We start from the raw sequence: 18,425 nt of genomic DNA on the forward strand, positions 1-18,425 counted from the left end.
CCACTAAGAACACGGTTGCCATCTATTGGCAACTATCACGTCATCTATTGGCAACTATCATGCCAATAGATGGCGATAAACCGCAATATTTACTAACTGCAAACTGGACCATGACAAGGTTCCGAACCCTGGGAGCCTGAATACATAGTTCCTTACTTTATATTTGGCTTCGGAATTTATCACCAAACCAGGGCTTAAATATATATTAAAGCATTAAATATAAATTTTATTAATATTATTGAGCCAAATAAAATTGGTAGAGTGTTACGGCCCTCTCGGGTCGCAACCGGGTTCTTTCTCTGATGTTGTTAGAGGTAGGGTATCCGGCCCCAAGCTAGTAGTGGCTTTCAAGGGATGTGATCCGTAACGCAAGTAAATTAAAGGAGAAGGGAAATAAAGTCAAAAACTTAATAATATAATTATCACCATCACCATAAATACTATATAAAAGATTACACGGGGAGGGGGGGGGGGGGTATAAACACTAGAATACACTACGTAGTCTTCCTCTGAAGACTCTAGACGTTCACGGTGCTCACGATGCTAAGCTCTGGGTGCTCTTGTGGCCTCACGACGAATCCTTCGAGAATCTTGAGTCTACCCTGGCCACAGGCCAGCCAAGTCACAGTTCCACTGGGGGCACCGTCGTGGAGGCCTTCAACCACAAGTCCAGCCGGCAGCTGGCAGGTTCCAAACAGCAACGCTGGTTAGGCCACTCCACGATCGATACTAAGGTAGCGAACCCTAGTCAGGAGCCTCGTGTGATACCACAGATCACTCTCCTTGCCACAACTCCCCAGTGGTTAAGCGTCTCCACCAGTCGGTCCCGGATATGACAATCCCTCAACTGCCACTTCACAGGCAGGTTAACACCACAGTGTTCATCCGGGGGCGACTCACAGCTGCTGCAGCAAACACTTGGAGACGAGACGACTGCCTTGGGTAGACTGATCCAACTTCCATTACAGCAGTCCCAGGTCGATTCTGTAATCAGACACGTCATCAGTAACAGGGACACACTAGGATACCTTACTTACAGGCTTAGACACAAACGCCCGACGTATCTACTCCATAGATGGCGTTGCTGTCTAAGCTCCACCTCACCAGAGGTCAGCAGCGGCTGTGTTATGAGCTGATCAGGACGGGAAACTAGCACCTTGTGGCTGGTATTTCTCGTCCTCACTAGTTGGCACCGTCCATTTGGAGGGGGTTTCGGGAGCTGACCCACAGATGGCGTGGTCGTCACTGCTCCAGGCTCGGACGCTGGATTCGGGTCCGTAACATAGAGTGACACCAGAGGCTCACAACTTGGGTCACTCATCAGTGACAGTTGAGACCCACAGTGGGCCAGTCACTCATCAGTGACAGTGAGAGGTCATCTGTCAACGGGAGGTCATCATTAGTGAATGGTGACCCACCACGGGTCACTTGTCGAGAACTTATCGTCGGACTAGCAGTTAAGTGGTGATGGTGGTGGTGGAGGGTGGGGGAAGGGGTAACCAGGCGGGTGTAAAAATATTGAGAGAGAGAGGGAGAGAGAGAGAGAGAGAGAGAGAGAGAGAGAGAGAGAGAGAGAGAGAGAGAGAGAGAGAGAGAGAGAGAGAGAGAGAGAGAGACAGGGAGAGACAGGGAGAGAGGGGGGGGGGGGAGAGGGGGAAGGGGGGGGGGAAGGTAGGGGGTGGGGGAGAGGTGTCAGACAGTGATCACATTAGAGGTCTGGGCCCCGGGAGCCAGACACGGGCGGAGAAATACTGCAGCATGATAAAAGTGTGTCATTGAGGGACTGTGAGGTGGTGGGTGAAAGGCTGTGGGTCTTACCATAACATATCTTACGGCAGCACATGATATCTTACGGCAGCACATGATATCTTACGGCAGCACATGATATCTTACGGCAGCACATGATATCTTACGGCAGCACATGATATCTTACGGCCGCACATGATATCTTACGGCAGCACATGATATCTTACGGCCGCACATGATATCTTACGGCAGCACATGATATCTTACGGCAGCACATGATATCTTACGGCAACACATGATATCTTACGGCAGCACACATGATATCTTACGGCAGCACATGATATCTTACGGCAGCACATTATATCTTACGGCAGCACATGAAATCTTACGGCAACACATGATATCTTACGGCAGCACATGAAATCTTACGGCAACACATGATATCTTACGGCAGCACATGATATCTTACGGCAGCACATGATATCTTACAACAACACATGATATCTTAACCAGACTTCCCCAGAACTAACACATGGAGTGAAACACATTAGGGGCCAGGGACGCCCACGGCGCCCCTGGAGCCGTGGGCGTTAAAACTAATTAGCTTTTGCATTAGAAATGTTCATTCTTGACTGATATGCAAATTATGTAGGTAGTGGTTCTCTCTCTCTCTCTCTCCGTGCTCAGTGCTGGTGGCCGTGTTCACACACTCTCCATCACCGTGTTCATCACCGCCCTCCACAACGCCACCCACCGTGTTCAAAAATGAACAGTTTCTTAGCTATAATGTATATACTTTTCCAATTACTCTCCTGGTATATATATATACATTGCCCACCATACACAGGAAACTATTAATGGTAACAGTTATTCAAAGCATTTTTCTTTGGAGGGCGAAGAGACACGAGATCACGAATTAGGTAGAGTCTGCACCTCTCTCATGACTTCTGCCCATTAGACACTCAAAGTAATATTTACACTATCCATCCATTACACCTTCAAAATATACTTTACACGTGCACTCTACTCGGCCGCTAAACTTTAAAGTAAGATCAGTGTAGGGATGGGGTCCAAGATCAGTATAGGGATGGGGTCCAAGATCAGTATAGGGATGGGGTCCAAGATCAGTGTAGGGATGGGGTCCAAGATCAGTATAGGGATGGGGTCCAAGATCAGTATAGGGATGGGGTCCAAGATCAGTATAGGGATGGGGTCCAAGATAAGTATAGGGATGGGGTCCAAGATCAGTATAGGGATGGGGTCCAAGATGAGTATAGGGATGGGGTCCAAGATCAGTATAGGGATGGGGTCCAAGATGAGTATAGGGATGGGGTCCAAGATCAGTATAGGGATGGGGTCCAAGATGAGTATAGGGATGGGGTCCAAGATCAGTATAGGGATGGGGTCCAAGATGAGTATAGGGATGGGGTCCAAGATCAGTATAGGGATGGGGTCCAACATGAGTGTAGGGATGGGGTCCAAGATCAGTATAGGGATGGGGTCCAAGATCAGTATAGGGATGGGGTCCAAGATCAGTATAGGGATGGGGTCCAAGATCAGTATAGGGATGGGGTCCAAGATCAGTATAGGGATGGGGTCCAACATGAGTGTAGGGATGGGGTCCAAGATCAGTATAGGGATGGGGTCCAAGATCAGTATAGGGATGGGGTCCAAGATGAGTATAGGGATGGGGTCCAAGATCAGTATAGGGATGGGGTCCAAGATCAGTATAGGGATGGGGTCCAACATGAGTGTAGGGATGGGGTCCAAGATCAGTATAGGGATGGGGTCCAAGATCAGTATAGGGATGGGGTCCAAGATCAGTATAGGGATGGGGTCCAAGATCAGTATAGGGATGGGGTCCAACATGAGTGTAGGGATGGGGTCCAAGATCAGTATAGGGATGGGGTCCAAGATCAGTATAGGGATGGGGTCCAAGATGAGTATAGGGATGGGGTCCAAGATCAGTATAGGGATGGGGTCCAAGATCAGTATAGGGATGGGGTCCAACATGAGTGTAGGGATGGGGTCCAAGATCAGTATAGGGATGGGGTCCAACATGAGTGTAGGGATGGGGTCCAAGATCAGTATAGGGATGGGGTCCAAGATCAGTATAGGGATGGGGTCCAAGATCAGTATAGGGATGGGGTCCAAGATCAGTATAGGGATGGGGTCCAACATGAGTGTAGGGATGGGGTCCAAGATGAGTATAGGGATGGGGTCCAAGATGAGTATAGGGATGGGGTCCAAAATGAGTATAGGGATGGGGTCCAAGATGAGTATAGGGATGGGGTCCAAGATGAGTATAGGGATGGGGTCCAAGATGAGTATAGGGATGGGGTCCAAGATGAGTATAGGGATGGGGTCCAAGATGAGAATAGGGATGGGGTCCAAGATGAGTATAGGGATGGGGTCCAAGATCAGTATAGGGATGGGGTCCAAGATGAGTATAGGGATGGGGTCCAAGATCAGTATAGGGATGGGGTCCAAGATGAGTATAGGGATGGGGTCCAAGATGAGTATAGGGATGGGGTCCAAGATGAGTATAGGGATGGGGTCCAAGATGAGTATAGGGATGGGGTCCAAGATGAGTATAGGGATGGGGTCCAAGATGAGTAAAGGGATGGGGTCCAAGATGAGTATAGGGATGGGGTCCAAGATCAGTATAGGGATGGGGTCCAAGATCAGTATAGGGATGGGGTCCAAGATGAGTATAGGGATGGGGTCCAAGATCAGTATAGGGATGGGGTCCAAGATCAGTATAGGGATGGGGTCCAAGATGAGTATAGGAATGGGGTCCAAGATGAGTATAGGGATGGGGTCCAAGATGAGTATAGGCATGGGGTCCAACATGAGTGTAGGGATGGGGTCCAAGATGAGTATAGGGATGGGGTCCAAGATCAGTATAGGGATGGGGTCCAAGATGAGTATAGGGATGGGGTCCAAGATCAGTATAGGGATGGGATCCAAGATGAGTATAGGGATGGGGTCCAAGATGAGTATAGGGATGGGGTCCAAGATGAGTATAGGGATGGGGTCCAAGATGAGTATAGGGATGGGGTCCAAGATGAGTATAGGGATGGGGTCCAAGATGAGTATAGGGATGGGGTCCAAGATCAGTATAGGGATGGGGTCCAAGATCAGTATAGGGATGGGGTCCAACATGAGTGTAGGGATGGGGTCCAAGATCAGTATAGGGATGGGGTCCAAGATCAGTATAGGGATGGGGTCCAAGATCAGTATAGGGATGGGGTCCAAGATCAGTATAGGGATGGGGTCCAACATGAGTGTAGGGATGGGGTCCAAGATCAGTATAGGGATGGGGTCCAAGATCAGTATAGGGATGGGGTCCAAGATGAGTATAGGGATGGGGTCCAAGATCAGTATAGGGATGGGGTCCAAGATCAGTATAGGGATGGGGTCCAACATGAGTGTAGGGATGGGGTCCAAGATCAGTATAGGGATGGGGTCCAACATGAGTGTAGGGATGGGGTCCAAGATCAGTATAGGGATGGGGTCCAAGATCAGTATAGGGATGGGGTCCAAGATCAGTATAGGGATGGGGTCCAAGATCAGTATAGGGATGGGGTCCAACATGAGTGTAGGGATGGGGTCCAAGATGAGTATAGGGATGGGGTCCAAGATGAGTATAGGGATGGGGTCCAAAATGAGTATAGGGATGGGGTCCAAGATGAGTATAGGGATGGGGTCCAAGATGAGTATAGGGATGGGGTCCAAGATGAGTATAGGGATGGGGTCCAAGATGAGTATAGGGATGGGGTCCAAGATGAGAATAGGGATGGGGTCCAAGATGAGTATAGGGATGGGGTCCAAGATCAGTATAGGGATGGGGTCCAAGATGAGTATAGGGATGGGGTCCAAGATCAGTATAGGGATGGGGTCCAAGATGAGTATAGGGATGGGGTCCAAGATGAGTATAGGGATGGGGTCCAAGATGAGTATAGGGATGGGGTCCAAGATGAGTATAGGGATGGGGTCCAAGATGAGTATAGGGATGGGGTCCAAGATGAGTAAAGGGATGGGGTCCAAGATGAGTATAGGGATGGGGTCCAAGATCAGTATAGGGATGGGGTCCAAGATCAGTATAGGGATGGGGTCCAAGATGAGTATAGGGATGGGGTCCAAGATCAGTATAGGGATGGGGTCCAAGATCAGTATAGGGATGGGGTCCAAGATGAGTATAGGAATGGGGTCCAAGATGAGTATAGGGATGGGGTCCAAGATGAGTATAGGCATGGGGTCCAACATGAGTGTAGGGATGGGGTCCAAGATGAGTATAGGGATGGGGTCCAAGATCAGTATAGGGATGGGGTCCAAGATGAGTATAGGGATGGGGTCCAAGATCAGTATAGGGATGGGATCCAAGATGAGTATAGGGATGGGGTCCAAGATGAGTATAGGGATGGGGTCCAAGATGAGTATAGGGATGGGGTCCAAGATGAGTATAGGGATGGGGTCCAAGATGAGTATAGGGATGGGGTCCAAGATGAGTATAGGGATGGGGTCCAAGATGAGTATAGGGATGGGGTCCAAGATGAGTAAAGGGATGGGATGACTGTTGGATGACTGTTGACAGCAAGCTGAGGACAGAGATCATTCGCTCCAGAAATGCGTAATAAAACATAAGAAGCAGCTATCATCATAGCAATATGGAAGTTGTAGTGAAGGACCTGGTGACTCTAGTGGGAGCCCTGAGGACAGAGTTGGACTCTCTGCGGGAGGAGGTGCGTCAGCTTAAAAAACAACGAGAAGTAACGAAGGAGGAGACCAGCAGTAAAGGGACCTCATCTTGGAGAGTTGCGAAAGACAGGGGCCTTAAGAAGACTTTGATAAAGCCGCCTTCAAACGCCATAGCAACTTCAAATTCATTTGACGTTTTGGAGGACGAGTGCTGTGGAGAGACTGTGGATCGCGCAAAAGGGAAAGCAACGAAGAGAAAGGAAGCGCAGGCCCCTCAGAAAGTAAAGGAAGTACCTAAGCAAACATTAGTTGTGGGAGATTCCCAGATAAGGTATTTGGATAGAACGTTTTGTGCTAGAGATAGGGGGAACAGGTTAAGGGTTTGCTATCCCGGAGCTGGCATTGGTGATATTATAAACAACATGAATGATATTATGGCTGGTAATGGGAACAATCCCATTATTTGCATTAGCGTGGGAGGAAATGATGTTGGTCGAGTCAGGAGTGAGGAACTGATTCAGAGGTATAAAACAGCCATAGAGTTAGTTAGGAGCAAGGGAGGAATCCCGATCATATGTGGCATTCTTCCAAGAAAGGGAGTGGGAAATGAATGGATATCGAGGGCACTTGGTGTCAATTGCCGGCTGGAAAGATATTGCAAATCAAATGCAATATCTTTCATAGACAACTGGGAACACTTCTATGGAAGAAATGAAATGTATGCTCGTGATGGGGTGCATCTATCGAGAGCTGGGGTTGTTGCTGTTGCGAACTCGCTAGAAGAAGTGGTTAGAGGTGTTTGTTTGGGTTTAAACTGTTAGTAGATAGAGGTATGGGAATTGATTTGGAGGAAGGAGGTAATAAAAGTATGTGTTTGTGGGAGAAAGGAATTGGCAAAACGATCAGGGAAAGAGAAGGTCCGCAAAATAACAATTCACTTAGGGTATATTACACTAACAGTAGAAGTCTAAGAAATAAAATTAACGAATTAAATGCTCTTGTCTGCACAGAAAAAATAGATATTATTGCACTTACCGAAACGTGGATGAATGTAGAAAATAGAGAACTATTAGCTGAATATCAAATATATGGATTTAAACTATTTCACACAGATAGATATATTAGACGAGGAGGTGGAGTAGCCATATATGTTAGGGACAATTTGAAATGTAGTCTCAAAGAGGGAATCAAAACAGAGCCACACACAGAAACTATTTGGATTGAATTAAACGAAAAAGCTAATAATATTATAATAGGAGTAATATATAGGCCACCAAATTTAGACAGAATGGAAGCAAAGCATCTATGGGATGAAATATCTAGAGCATCTAGATCTAACAGTATTTATGTCATGGGTGACTTTAATTTTAGCGGAATAAACTGGTTGAACAAAACAGGGAATAGTGAAGCAGAAGATTTTCTAGAATTAATTGACGATTGCTTTCTTACGCAACACATTAAGGAACCAACACGGGAAAATAATATTTTAGATTTAGTGTTAACTAACAGGGAAACGCAAATTAATGACATCGAAATAGGGAGTGAGCTAGGGAGCAGTGATCACAAAGAAATCAGATTTAGCATAGAATGGAATAGACCAGTAGGAGAAAATTCTGTTAAAGTGCCAGATTTTCGAAAAGCTGATTTTAATAGCCTAAGAAATTTTTTGGGTCAAATTGATTGGAAAGGCTTGGGTATGGGGTGTGGGCCGGTCTTGGAGCGAGACATGAACCCAGCGATAGGTGACTTAAATGGGGATTTCGATGTGGATTCAATATATAACTTATTTAAGAATATTCTAAACAAAGCACAGGAACGTAGTATACCATACAAATTGAATAGATCGTATACTAATGACCCAAAGTGGATAACAAAGAATTTGAAGAACCTTATAGGTAAAAAGAGAGCTTGGTACAAAAGGATTAAAAATGGGGAGGTCACTTTAGAACAGGAATTCGTACAACTGGTTAGAAATGTTAAAAAAGAGATAAGGAAAGCAAAAAGAAACTATGAAGTTCGCATAGCAGGGCAAGCAAAGACAAATCCTAAAGGGTTTTTTCAGTTATATCGTACTAAGACTAGGGAAAGGATAGGTCCATTAAAAACTGAGACAGGTCAAATAACAGATAGTGATGAAGAGATGAGTAGTATTTTTAATAAATATTTTGTATCTGTATTTACTAAAGAGGAACTTAACAATATGCCTTCAGCCGAACAAGTCTATGTGGGTGGGGACGAGGACAGGTTGACGAGTTTAGCAGTTACCAGGGAGGATGTTCTTAAACAAATAGTAAAACTCAAACCAAACAAATCCCCAGGGCCGGATGAAGTGTTTGCTAGGGTGCTTAAAGAATGCAAAGAGGAGCTTTGTGACCCACTGTCAACCATATTTAATAAATCAATAGAGTCAGGCAGAGTGCCAGAGTTTTGGAAAGTTGCTAATGTGATACCAGTTTTTAAGAAAGGAGATAGATCACTTGCGTCTAACTATCGACCAATTAGCCTAACGTCCATTGTGGGAAAGTTACTCGAATCTATAATAGCAAATAAAATTCGTCTTCATCTTGAAAAACATAAATTAATAATTGAGTCGCAACATGGTTTTATAAATGGCCGTTCATGTTTAACAAATTTGTTATCTTTTTATTCTAGCATTGTTGAGGCAGTTGATAGTGGTAAGGATTGCGATGTTGTATACCTTGACTTTAGCAAAGCTTTTGATACAGTGCCACATGAAAGACTGATTAAAAAAATAGAGTCTCATGGTATTGGGGGTGCTATATTAAGCTGGATTAGGGCATGGCTATACCAAAGGAAACAGAGAGTTAGTATAAATGGAATCAAGTCAGAGTGGGAAAATGTTGTAAGTGGAGTGCCTCAAGGCTCTGTCCTGGGACCTCTGTTGTTTATAATATATATAAATGATTTAGATTCAGGTTTGAGTAGCAACATTTGCAAATTTGCCGATGATACGAAAATCGGTAGGGAAATTAATTCGGAGGAGGACTCACTATCACTTCAAGTTGATCTAGATAGGGTTTTGAAATGGTCAAAGGATTGGCAGATGCAGTTTAATGCTGATAAATGTAAAGTTCTGAGGTTAGGTAATGATGATAGAGTTACAAGATACGAGCTAGATGGTGTTGTGATTGCGAAGTCGGATTGCGAAAGGGATCTGGGAGTTATGATTAGTAAGAATTTAAAACAAAAGGATCAATGCATAAATGTTCGTAATAAGGCAAATCGGACACTTGGATTTATTAATCGCAGCGTTAGTAACAAGACACCTGGTGTGGTTCTCAAGCTATATCTTGCTCTAGTTAGGCCCCATTTAGATTATGCAGTTCAGTTTTGGTCGCCATATTATAGAATGGATATAAATTCACTTGAACGTGTCCAGCGTAGGATGACTAAGTTAATTCCCCAAATTAGAAATCTTTCATATGAAGAAAGATTAACAAAGCTTAAGTTGCATTCACTGGAAAGGCGAAGAGTTAGGGGTGACATGATAGAGGTTTACAAGTGGATGAATGGACATAACCGGGGGGATATTAATAGGGTATTAAAAGTATCAACACAGGACAGAACACGAAACAATGGATATAAATTGGATAAGTTTAGATTTAGGAAAGACTTGGGTAAATACTGGTTCAGTAACAGGGTTGTTGATTTGTGGAACCAATTGCCGCGTAACATTGTGGAGGTGGGGTCCCTCGATTGTTTCAAGCACGGGTTGGACAAGTATATGAGTGGGATTGGGTGGTTATAGAATAGGAGCTGCCTCGTATGGGCCAATAGGCCTTCTGCAGTTACCTTTGTTCTTATGTTCTTATGGGGTCCAAGATGAGTATAGGGATGGGGTCCAAGATCAGTATAGGGATGGGGTCCAAGATCAGTATAGGGATGGGATCCAAGATGAGTATAGGGATGGGGTCCAAGATCAGTATAGGGATGGGGTCCAAGATCAGTATAGGGATGGGGTCCAAGATGAGTATAAAAATGGGGTCCAAGATGAGTATAGGGATGGGGTCCAAGATGAGTATAGGCATGGGGTCCAACATGAGTGTAGGGATGGGGTCCAAGATGAGTATAGGGATGGGGTCCAAGATCAGTATAGGGATGGGGTCCAAGATGAGTATAGGGATGGGGTCCAAGTTCAGTATAGGGATGGGGTCCAAGATGAGTTTAGGAATGGGGTCCAAGATGAGTTTAGCGATGGGGTCCAAGGTGAGTTTAGGGATTGAGTCCAAGATGAGTTTAGGGATGTGGTCCACGATTACTTATGACAATATAACAAGGTTGTTTATAACAATAACAACCTTGGGTTGTGATGTTTACAAGCTCGTGAGCTGTTTAATACAAGTAAACAAAGCCAGGAAAGTTAAGGAAAGATGTAGAGGTTTCGTCAGTGTAAATGTTTGATTAATCAAAGACTCGGTATTGCCTCTGCAACAGTATCCAGCAACACCGCAACTCAAACCCTTGGGGTCCCTCGATTGTTTCAAGCGTGGGTTGGACATGTTTATGAGTGGGATTAGGTGGTTATAGATAGGAGCTGCCTCGTATGGGCCAATAGGAGCTGCCTCGTATGGGCCAATAGGAGCTGCCTCGTATGGGCCAATAGGAGCTGCCTCGTATGGGCCAATAGGAGCTGCCTCGTATGGACCAATAGGAGCTGCCTCGTATGGACCAATAGAAGCCGCCTCGTATGGACCAATAGGAGCCGCCTCGTATGGACCAATAGGAGCTGCCTTGTATGGACCAATAGGAGCAGCCTCGTATGGGCCAATAGGAGCTGCCTCGTATGGACCAATAGGAGCTGCCTCGTATGGACCAATAGGAGCTGCCTCGTATGGGCCAATAGGAGCTGCCTCGTATGGACCAATAGCAGCTGCCTCGTATGGGCCAATAGGAGCTGCCTCGTATGGACCAATAGGAGCCGCCTCGTATGGACCAATAGGAGCCGCCTCGTATGGACCAATAGGAGCTGCCTCGTATGGGCCAATATGAGCTGCCTCGTATGGGCCAATAGGAGCTGCCTCGTATGGGCCAATAGGAGCTGCCTCGTATGGACCAATAGGAGCTGCCTCGTATGGACCAATAGGAGCCGCCTCGTATGGACCAATAGGAGCCGCCTCGTATGGACCAATAGGAACCGCCTCGTATGGACCAATAGGAGCTGCCTCGTATGGACCAATAGGAGCTGCCTCGTATGGGCCAATAGGCCTTATGCAGTTACCTTTGTTCTTATGACCAGATTATGAGGACAAGCTGCCCTCATGAACCCCCTCCTCTAGACGCCCCTAATTGGGTTGTGGGAGCACTGGAAGGATCCAGTGTTCCAGTGTTCCAGCTACAGTGCCACAAACTGACTACTGTTTTGACTGGAAATTGTACTATTTCTGTTTTAGATTCAGCTACTTAGAACAAAAGTTCCAAAGTAGCACGGGCTATGGTGAGCCCGTGGTGGTGGGCTCATCATAGCATTGCAAACAATTATAATCTCTGAGCACTCTTCTTCCTAGGCTCATTTCCAGCAACATTGTCCCGAATGGAATGATTTCCTGTTGAAATGTTGAGTACGTTAATTACCCGGTGTTGTACCATTGTTGTTTTCATCAATCATCATCATCAATGATGATCTTGGGTGTTCAGAGAGAGTTGGGGATGCAGGAAGACCACTTAGGTGTTTAGAGAGAGAGTTGGGGATGCAGGAAGACCACTTAGGTGTTTAGAGAGAGAGTTGGGGATGCAGGAAGACCACTTAGGTGTTTAGAGAGAGAGTTGGGGATGCAGGAAGACCACTTAGGTGTTCAGAGAGAGAGTTGGGGATGCAGGAAGATCACTTAGGTGTTCAGAGAGAGAGTTGGGGATGCAGGAGGACCACTTGGGTGTTCAGAGAGAGAGTTGGGGATGCAGGAAGATCACTTAGGTGTTCAGAGAGAGCACTTTGATTTTTAAGTACAAGCTACAATTGACCTAGTTTTCCTAGATGGATCCAGCTGCCTATTCTAAGAAACATGAGTGAGTGCTACAGTCTGTAATGCGCCCTTGACTCTATGGGTACAGTAGAGTGAACCAAATTCAAAATACCCACCAACGGGAGCATATCCCTCCTACAGTTTATACCCCGCTGCGCCTCCTTCAGCAGCGCCCCCTTCAGCTGCGCCTCCTTCAGCTGCGCCCCCTTCAGCTGCGCCCCCTTCAGCTGCGCCTCCTTCAGCTGCGCCCCCTTCAGCAGCGCCTCCTTCAGCTGCGCCCCCTTCAGCTGCGCCTCCTTCAGCAGCGCCTCCTTCAGCTGCGCCCCCTTCAGATGCGCCTCCTTCAGCAGCGCCTCCTTCAGCTGCGCCCCTCCGCCAGAAATAATCTCCAGTGAGGCCTGATAAAGACTGTGTAATCCTTTTTTTGCGCTACGGCTCGCAGGATGAGTGTAAGGCGCACAATGAACTAGCCACGCTGTGTAAAGCTGTTTAGGTAGTAAGGATGAGTGGCTTGTGGTGTGGATGTAAGGGTACTAGAGTGAGGTTGTGCACATATGTTTCTTCTGTGTCAGCCTCTCTATAAGTCTCTTCTCTGGTCTGGTGAGGTGCTCTCTGCATCGTATGGGCCAATAGGAATGGAAGGGAACTATGAGGAGGAAGCGCCAAGCCATCACAACTATTTAGCACAGGAAAGGGGTCAGGATAAGGATTTGGGATGGGACGGAGGGAAGGAATGGTGCCCAACCACTTGGACGGTCGGGAATTGAACACCGACCTGCATAAAGCGAGACCGTCGCTCTACCGTCCAGCCCAAGTGGTTGGGCTGGACGGTAGCCCAACCGTCTACCTTGGCCAATAGGAGTTGCCTCGTATGGGCCAATAGGAGCTGCCTCGTATGGGCCAATAGGAGCTGCCTCGTATGGACCAATAGGAGCTGCCTCGTATGGACCAATAGGAGCTGCCTCGTATGGGCCAATAGGAGCTGCCTCGTATGGACCAATAGGAGCTGCCTCGTATGGACCAATAGGAGCTGCCTCGTACAACTAACTTAACCTGTCTTTGGCCTAAACTAGCAATCCTAGCCTTAATTAAATATTAATTTATGTAATATGTACTTTATTCATCCCGTCCTCAGACCAAGTCCATTCTATCCAGCGGTCGACCCCAAAGACACATTCATTAATTTTAACATGGTGCTCATTCAAAACAGAACTTTTCTCAAATATAAATTAATATTATTGTATTAACATATTGTGCATATATATAAGCATAGGTTAGGTTAGGTGTTTAGGTTCTGTTGGCGATTATTTGTATTTGTAGTACGTGGGTGAAGCATTTACAGCGTTGTGGCTCGAACACAAGTCGTCAGTGAAGCACTTGTTCCGGAAGTGTTCGAACGTCAGCAGTTGTGAGTCGTGTGTAAACCATTTTTCATTCATAAACAGTTGGGGGTTTGGCGGGTGGATGGAATGGACTTTGGATTTTGTTTATGAGGTCGGACTGACTTTATTAGCCCCAAGGAAGTCAAGGTATGGGCGTTGTCTTCTTTCTTATAACATTCGGAAAATATATATTACAAAAGGTGTTATGTTTGTGGCTCCAACAGTCCATAATTGTACGTTTGACCAATGGTTGCTCCAAGTACCATTATTTTTGGATGACAGAGATTATATTAACTCGGCCCCCTAGCAGCGTTCGCTTCAACACACACCCTAGCCACTTTTGGCGCCCGGCTGTGACAATGTCGCCTCTTAAACTTTGCTGGGAGCCAGGGCGCTGGGGATGATTGGATCCTAGACTCAGGGGTATCATCTGAGGGGCTGGGTTATACAATACCAACAATACTGCCCAGGAGATTGACCCCAAACTTGCGCAAAGAAGCTGTAAGCTCTCAAGAGTGATGGTGGAAAGCTTAGGAGGGTGACTAGCACTTTCTAGCTCTACTCCTGTCGCGATGACTCCAGTCTGTCTATAAAACAGAATGTCTTTCTCTCTCTCTCTGTCTGTCTGACTGTCTGTATGTCCAAGGCTGAAAGACATTGAATAGGGATTTGTGATTGTATGATGAGTGCTATGATGTATGGATGTATATATGATGTATGGGGGTCGGGGTCGGCACCCCTTCCTTGACTTTCTTCAAGAAAAACTCGCCCCTCGGGGCAAAATTTAAATTTAAAAAAAGGCTTGCCTCCTATGGCAACTCCTGTGGCAACTCCTATGGCAACTTCTATGGCAACTCCTATGAAGTCTGAAATTAAGGTTTTGTTTCCCTCAGCGTTTGTCGACAGTTTTCAGCTTTTCATAATGCTCACTTGTAGACATGATGTATGATGTATGTTTAAATTGATTGCTGATAACTGGATGAGGGTGTTTGATAGTATGTGTTGAAATGACACATATTTTTGAAGGTATCTGTTTAAATAATACATATTTGTGATGGTATGTGTTGAAATGAGTCGTGTTGTTTGTGCATTACTAGGTCCCTTGAAAGAAACGTTGTCTTGTCTATATATTGAAATCGTTGGTATGTAAAGGCATATTGGGGTTACCCACAATGCTGGTTCGAACCCCCCATCCTGCTTCAACAATTTTCACATGGTTATATCACGTTATATTACGATATCCTTGTGTATGTGGTCTTGTTGTTATATCCGGAGAACTGTTTTCTGGGGTCGTATTTTATACCCATTATGTCTCTCAGGAATAAGGAGTTACAGCTTCAGTTAGGGGCTTACTGTAGCTGTAACATGAGTCATGAACTCGTCCTCAGACCATGACTAAACTGAGATTCATTTGACGGCTAGATAAGTAACATTACCAGATAACATTAACAGGAAAATAGTCATACCTTTGTAAACACTCACACAAGAACACACACACACACACACACCACACACACACACACACACACATACATACATTTGAGTGCCCAAACACACTCATTTGAGTGCCCAAACACACTCATTTGAGTGCCCAAATGAGCCACAGAGATATCAGAAAGAATTGCTTCAGTGTCAGAATGGTTGACAAATGGCATGCATTAGGCAGTGATGTGGTGGAGGCTGACTCCATACACAGTTTCAAGTGTAGATATGATAGAGCCCAGTAGGCTCAGGAACCTGTACACCAGTTGATTGACAGTTGAGAGGCGGGACCAAAGAGCCAGAGCTCAACCCCCGCAAGCACCACTAGGAGAGTATACACACACACAGCCCGGTGCGGTAGGCCGCTTCACTGCTAATCAAATATGAATGAAATGCAATAATCGTGTTATTAATACGTCCATATGTAAATTAAACATGTAAATTACTCATGTAAATTTATACTATTGATTTATACATCGCGGAACACGACTCATTTGGACAGAAAAATAAAATTGCTAGTTTACAGTTGTTTCAGTAATCATTACTGGTAAAAATAAGTAATTGATAATTGATAAATAAAAATAATTCCCCCATAATGATTAAAATAAGTACAAAAAATATATTTAAAAAAATAAATCAATAGAGCCAAAAGGAGGAGGATTCGAACCTGCACGTCATGGCTAAGTGGTCTAAGGCTTACGCTTGGGAGTACACAATGAGCAGGTTCGACTCCTCCTAATGGCTCCTTCTATTCTCAATAATATTCAGTTCCGTAATTGTTAAAAAAGTGTTTTAACACTTTTTGTTATGATTCTTCAGGTTGTTATATGTGTCAGGTTATGTGTCTGTTATATGTGTCAGGTTATGTGTCTGTTATATGTGTCAGGTTATGTGTCTGTTATATGTGTCAGGTTATGTGTCTGTTATATGTGTCAGGTTATTGGGGGGGGGGAAGTCTCTCTTTTTCCTGTGTCTCCGTGTCTCTATCTTTTATGTGTCTCTGTCTCGCTTTTTCTCTCTGTGTCTACCTGTCTGTCTGTCTGTCTGTCTTTGTTGGAAGTTAGAGGTAAGACACGTGGTGTTAACCTTACTCAACTGTTAACAGTAATTGTTCAGTATGGTTGGGTCGGATTGCCATAACTGAAGCTAATGCCACTTGACATGCTGCCAATTTGACCCCCATCACGAATTTTAAATTTTGTTATTAATTGGACTCAAAATTATTGTTGTTTTTTGCTTTCTGTTTTTCTTACTATAATGATGCACTGCAAGATGAAAATGATATATAGTGATCGATAAAAAAATAAAAAGTCAAACTTTGTCTGTAAAAAGCTTGTAATATGTGTTCATAAGTCATAGTCTCTCATTAGGCCCTACACACTATGCCCCCAGAGTCAGTCCTTCCCACACGCACGATTGAGAGAGATTGAGAGAGACTGAGAGAGATTGAGAGCGGTTGAGAGAGATTGAGAGAGTGACAGAGAGAAAACTGGTTTTCACAACTCATGATTTGATTTCAGACTTCATGAAAAATCCCCTGGGGGGTACTTAAGATGCCGGTATTTCTTAAGGCATGGCATTTGGGCCGACCCCGATTGGTTTATGATATTTGTGATATTTAATATTTGCTTAGCTAAAGCTCTAGTAAATAGGCAAAAGCAGCTTAAAATAAATATGGAAATATGAGGTGGCAGCAATATGAAACATGCGGGATACGAAGAGCTACGGTCGAATTATACCCAGATGGTTAGCACATTGTTTTGCAGTTGTTAGAAATATATACATGTAGTTAGGTTAGGCTGGATTAAGTTACGCTGAATTAGATCTAGTTAGGGGGGGTTAAGTTTGGTTGGATTATATTAGCTAAAATTAAAATCATATCCAGAGTGATTGGATATACTCATTATGTACTCACCTAGTACCCACCTAGTACTTACCTAGCGTACCCAATATGGCGTGAAATATGTTGTGTACGAAAAGGCGTGTATCCGACCCACATGCCGGCGACCCATTCCTCACCTGTTGCTAAAATGCCTAACCTAACCTAACCTAACCTAACCTAACCTAACCTATGCCTAACCTAACCTAACCTAACCTATGCCTAACCTAACCTAACCTAACCTAACCTAACCTATGCCTAACCTAACCTAACCTAACCTAACCTAACCTAACCTATGCCTAACCTAACCTAACCTAACCTAACCTATGCCTAACCTGATACCGGAGCCAAAACTGCTCCATTTACGCAAAGGACACAAGTGTTTGATCCTTGTGACACCTGCCATTTGGTACTTAAGGGAGTAGTAATAGTGAAGCTAATGGGGAGACGGGGGAGGGGATGATTGAAGGTAAGGGTCAGTACTGAAGGTAAGGGTCAGTACTGAAGGTAAGGGTCAGTACTGAAGGTAAGGGTCAGTACTGAAGGTAAGGGGGAGATATATTTGACTGAATATAACAGAGTTAGATCAATGATTCTATCACGAATTTTCTCTATATATCTTGAGCAATTCTTTACTCGAGAAAGTAAAAGTTTTACTTGAAAACTTAACAATTTTAAGTTTATTTTACAGATTCATTATGACCTGACGTTGCGAGATGAGTTTCGCTGAACCTGTCATCATTTTCAAGGGCAGAGGTGAACTGTAGAGGTGAACTGTATGTTAACCGGACCAGATATATACCACCAAGAAAGATGAGAACTGTCCCATAGTTTCCTTACTTCCAATGTTCTTATGGTAGACAGGTCATGATTACTCCCATGGCAACTCATGCCATTTGCTGGATATTCTGCCATGGTTATCTTGAGATGATTTCGGGGCTTTTTTAGTGTCCCCGCGGCCCGGTCCTCGACCAGGCCTCCACCCCCAGGAAGCAGCCCGTGACAGCTGACTAACACCCAGGTACCTAGTTTACTGCTAGGTAACAGGGGCATAGGGTGAAAGAAACTCTGCCCATTGTTTCTCGCCGGCGCCTGGGATCGAACCCAGGACCACAGGATCACAAGTCCAGCGTCCTGTCCGCGTGTACCGCCTGGTTGATAATGGTTGAGATTGTTTAATCTGTAGTGCTTCGGCAATGTCTAATCTTCTATTGTCGTTGTAGCTATTGATTTTTTTTGGTGTTGTTGGTCAGT

The 18,425-nt window shown here is 45.0% G+C and overlaps 1 protein-coding gene across 1 annotated transcript in view; it reads right to left on the reverse strand.

The window, feature by feature from the left end:
- LOC123765318 (titin homolog) overlaps positions 1 to 18,425 on the reverse strand; it is a 36,544-nt gene that overhangs the window by 8,092 nt on the left and 10,027 nt on the right. The window contains exon 2 of the mRNA XM_069335454.1: positions 12,545 to 12,826. Within this exon, the coding sequence (XP_069191555.1) occupies positions 12,545 to 12,826 (282 nt within the window). The remainder of the gene's footprint in view (positions 1 to 12,544; positions 12,827 to 18,425) is intronic.

This window comes from Procambarus clarkii, chromosome 33 (genome assembly GCF_040958095.1).
Source record: "Procambarus clarkii isolate CNS0578487 chromosome 33, FALCON_Pclarkii_2.0, whole genome shotgun sequence".
NCBI classification, from domain to species: Eukaryota; Metazoa; Arthropoda; class Malacostraca; order Decapoda; family Cambaridae; genus Procambarus; species Procambarus clarkii.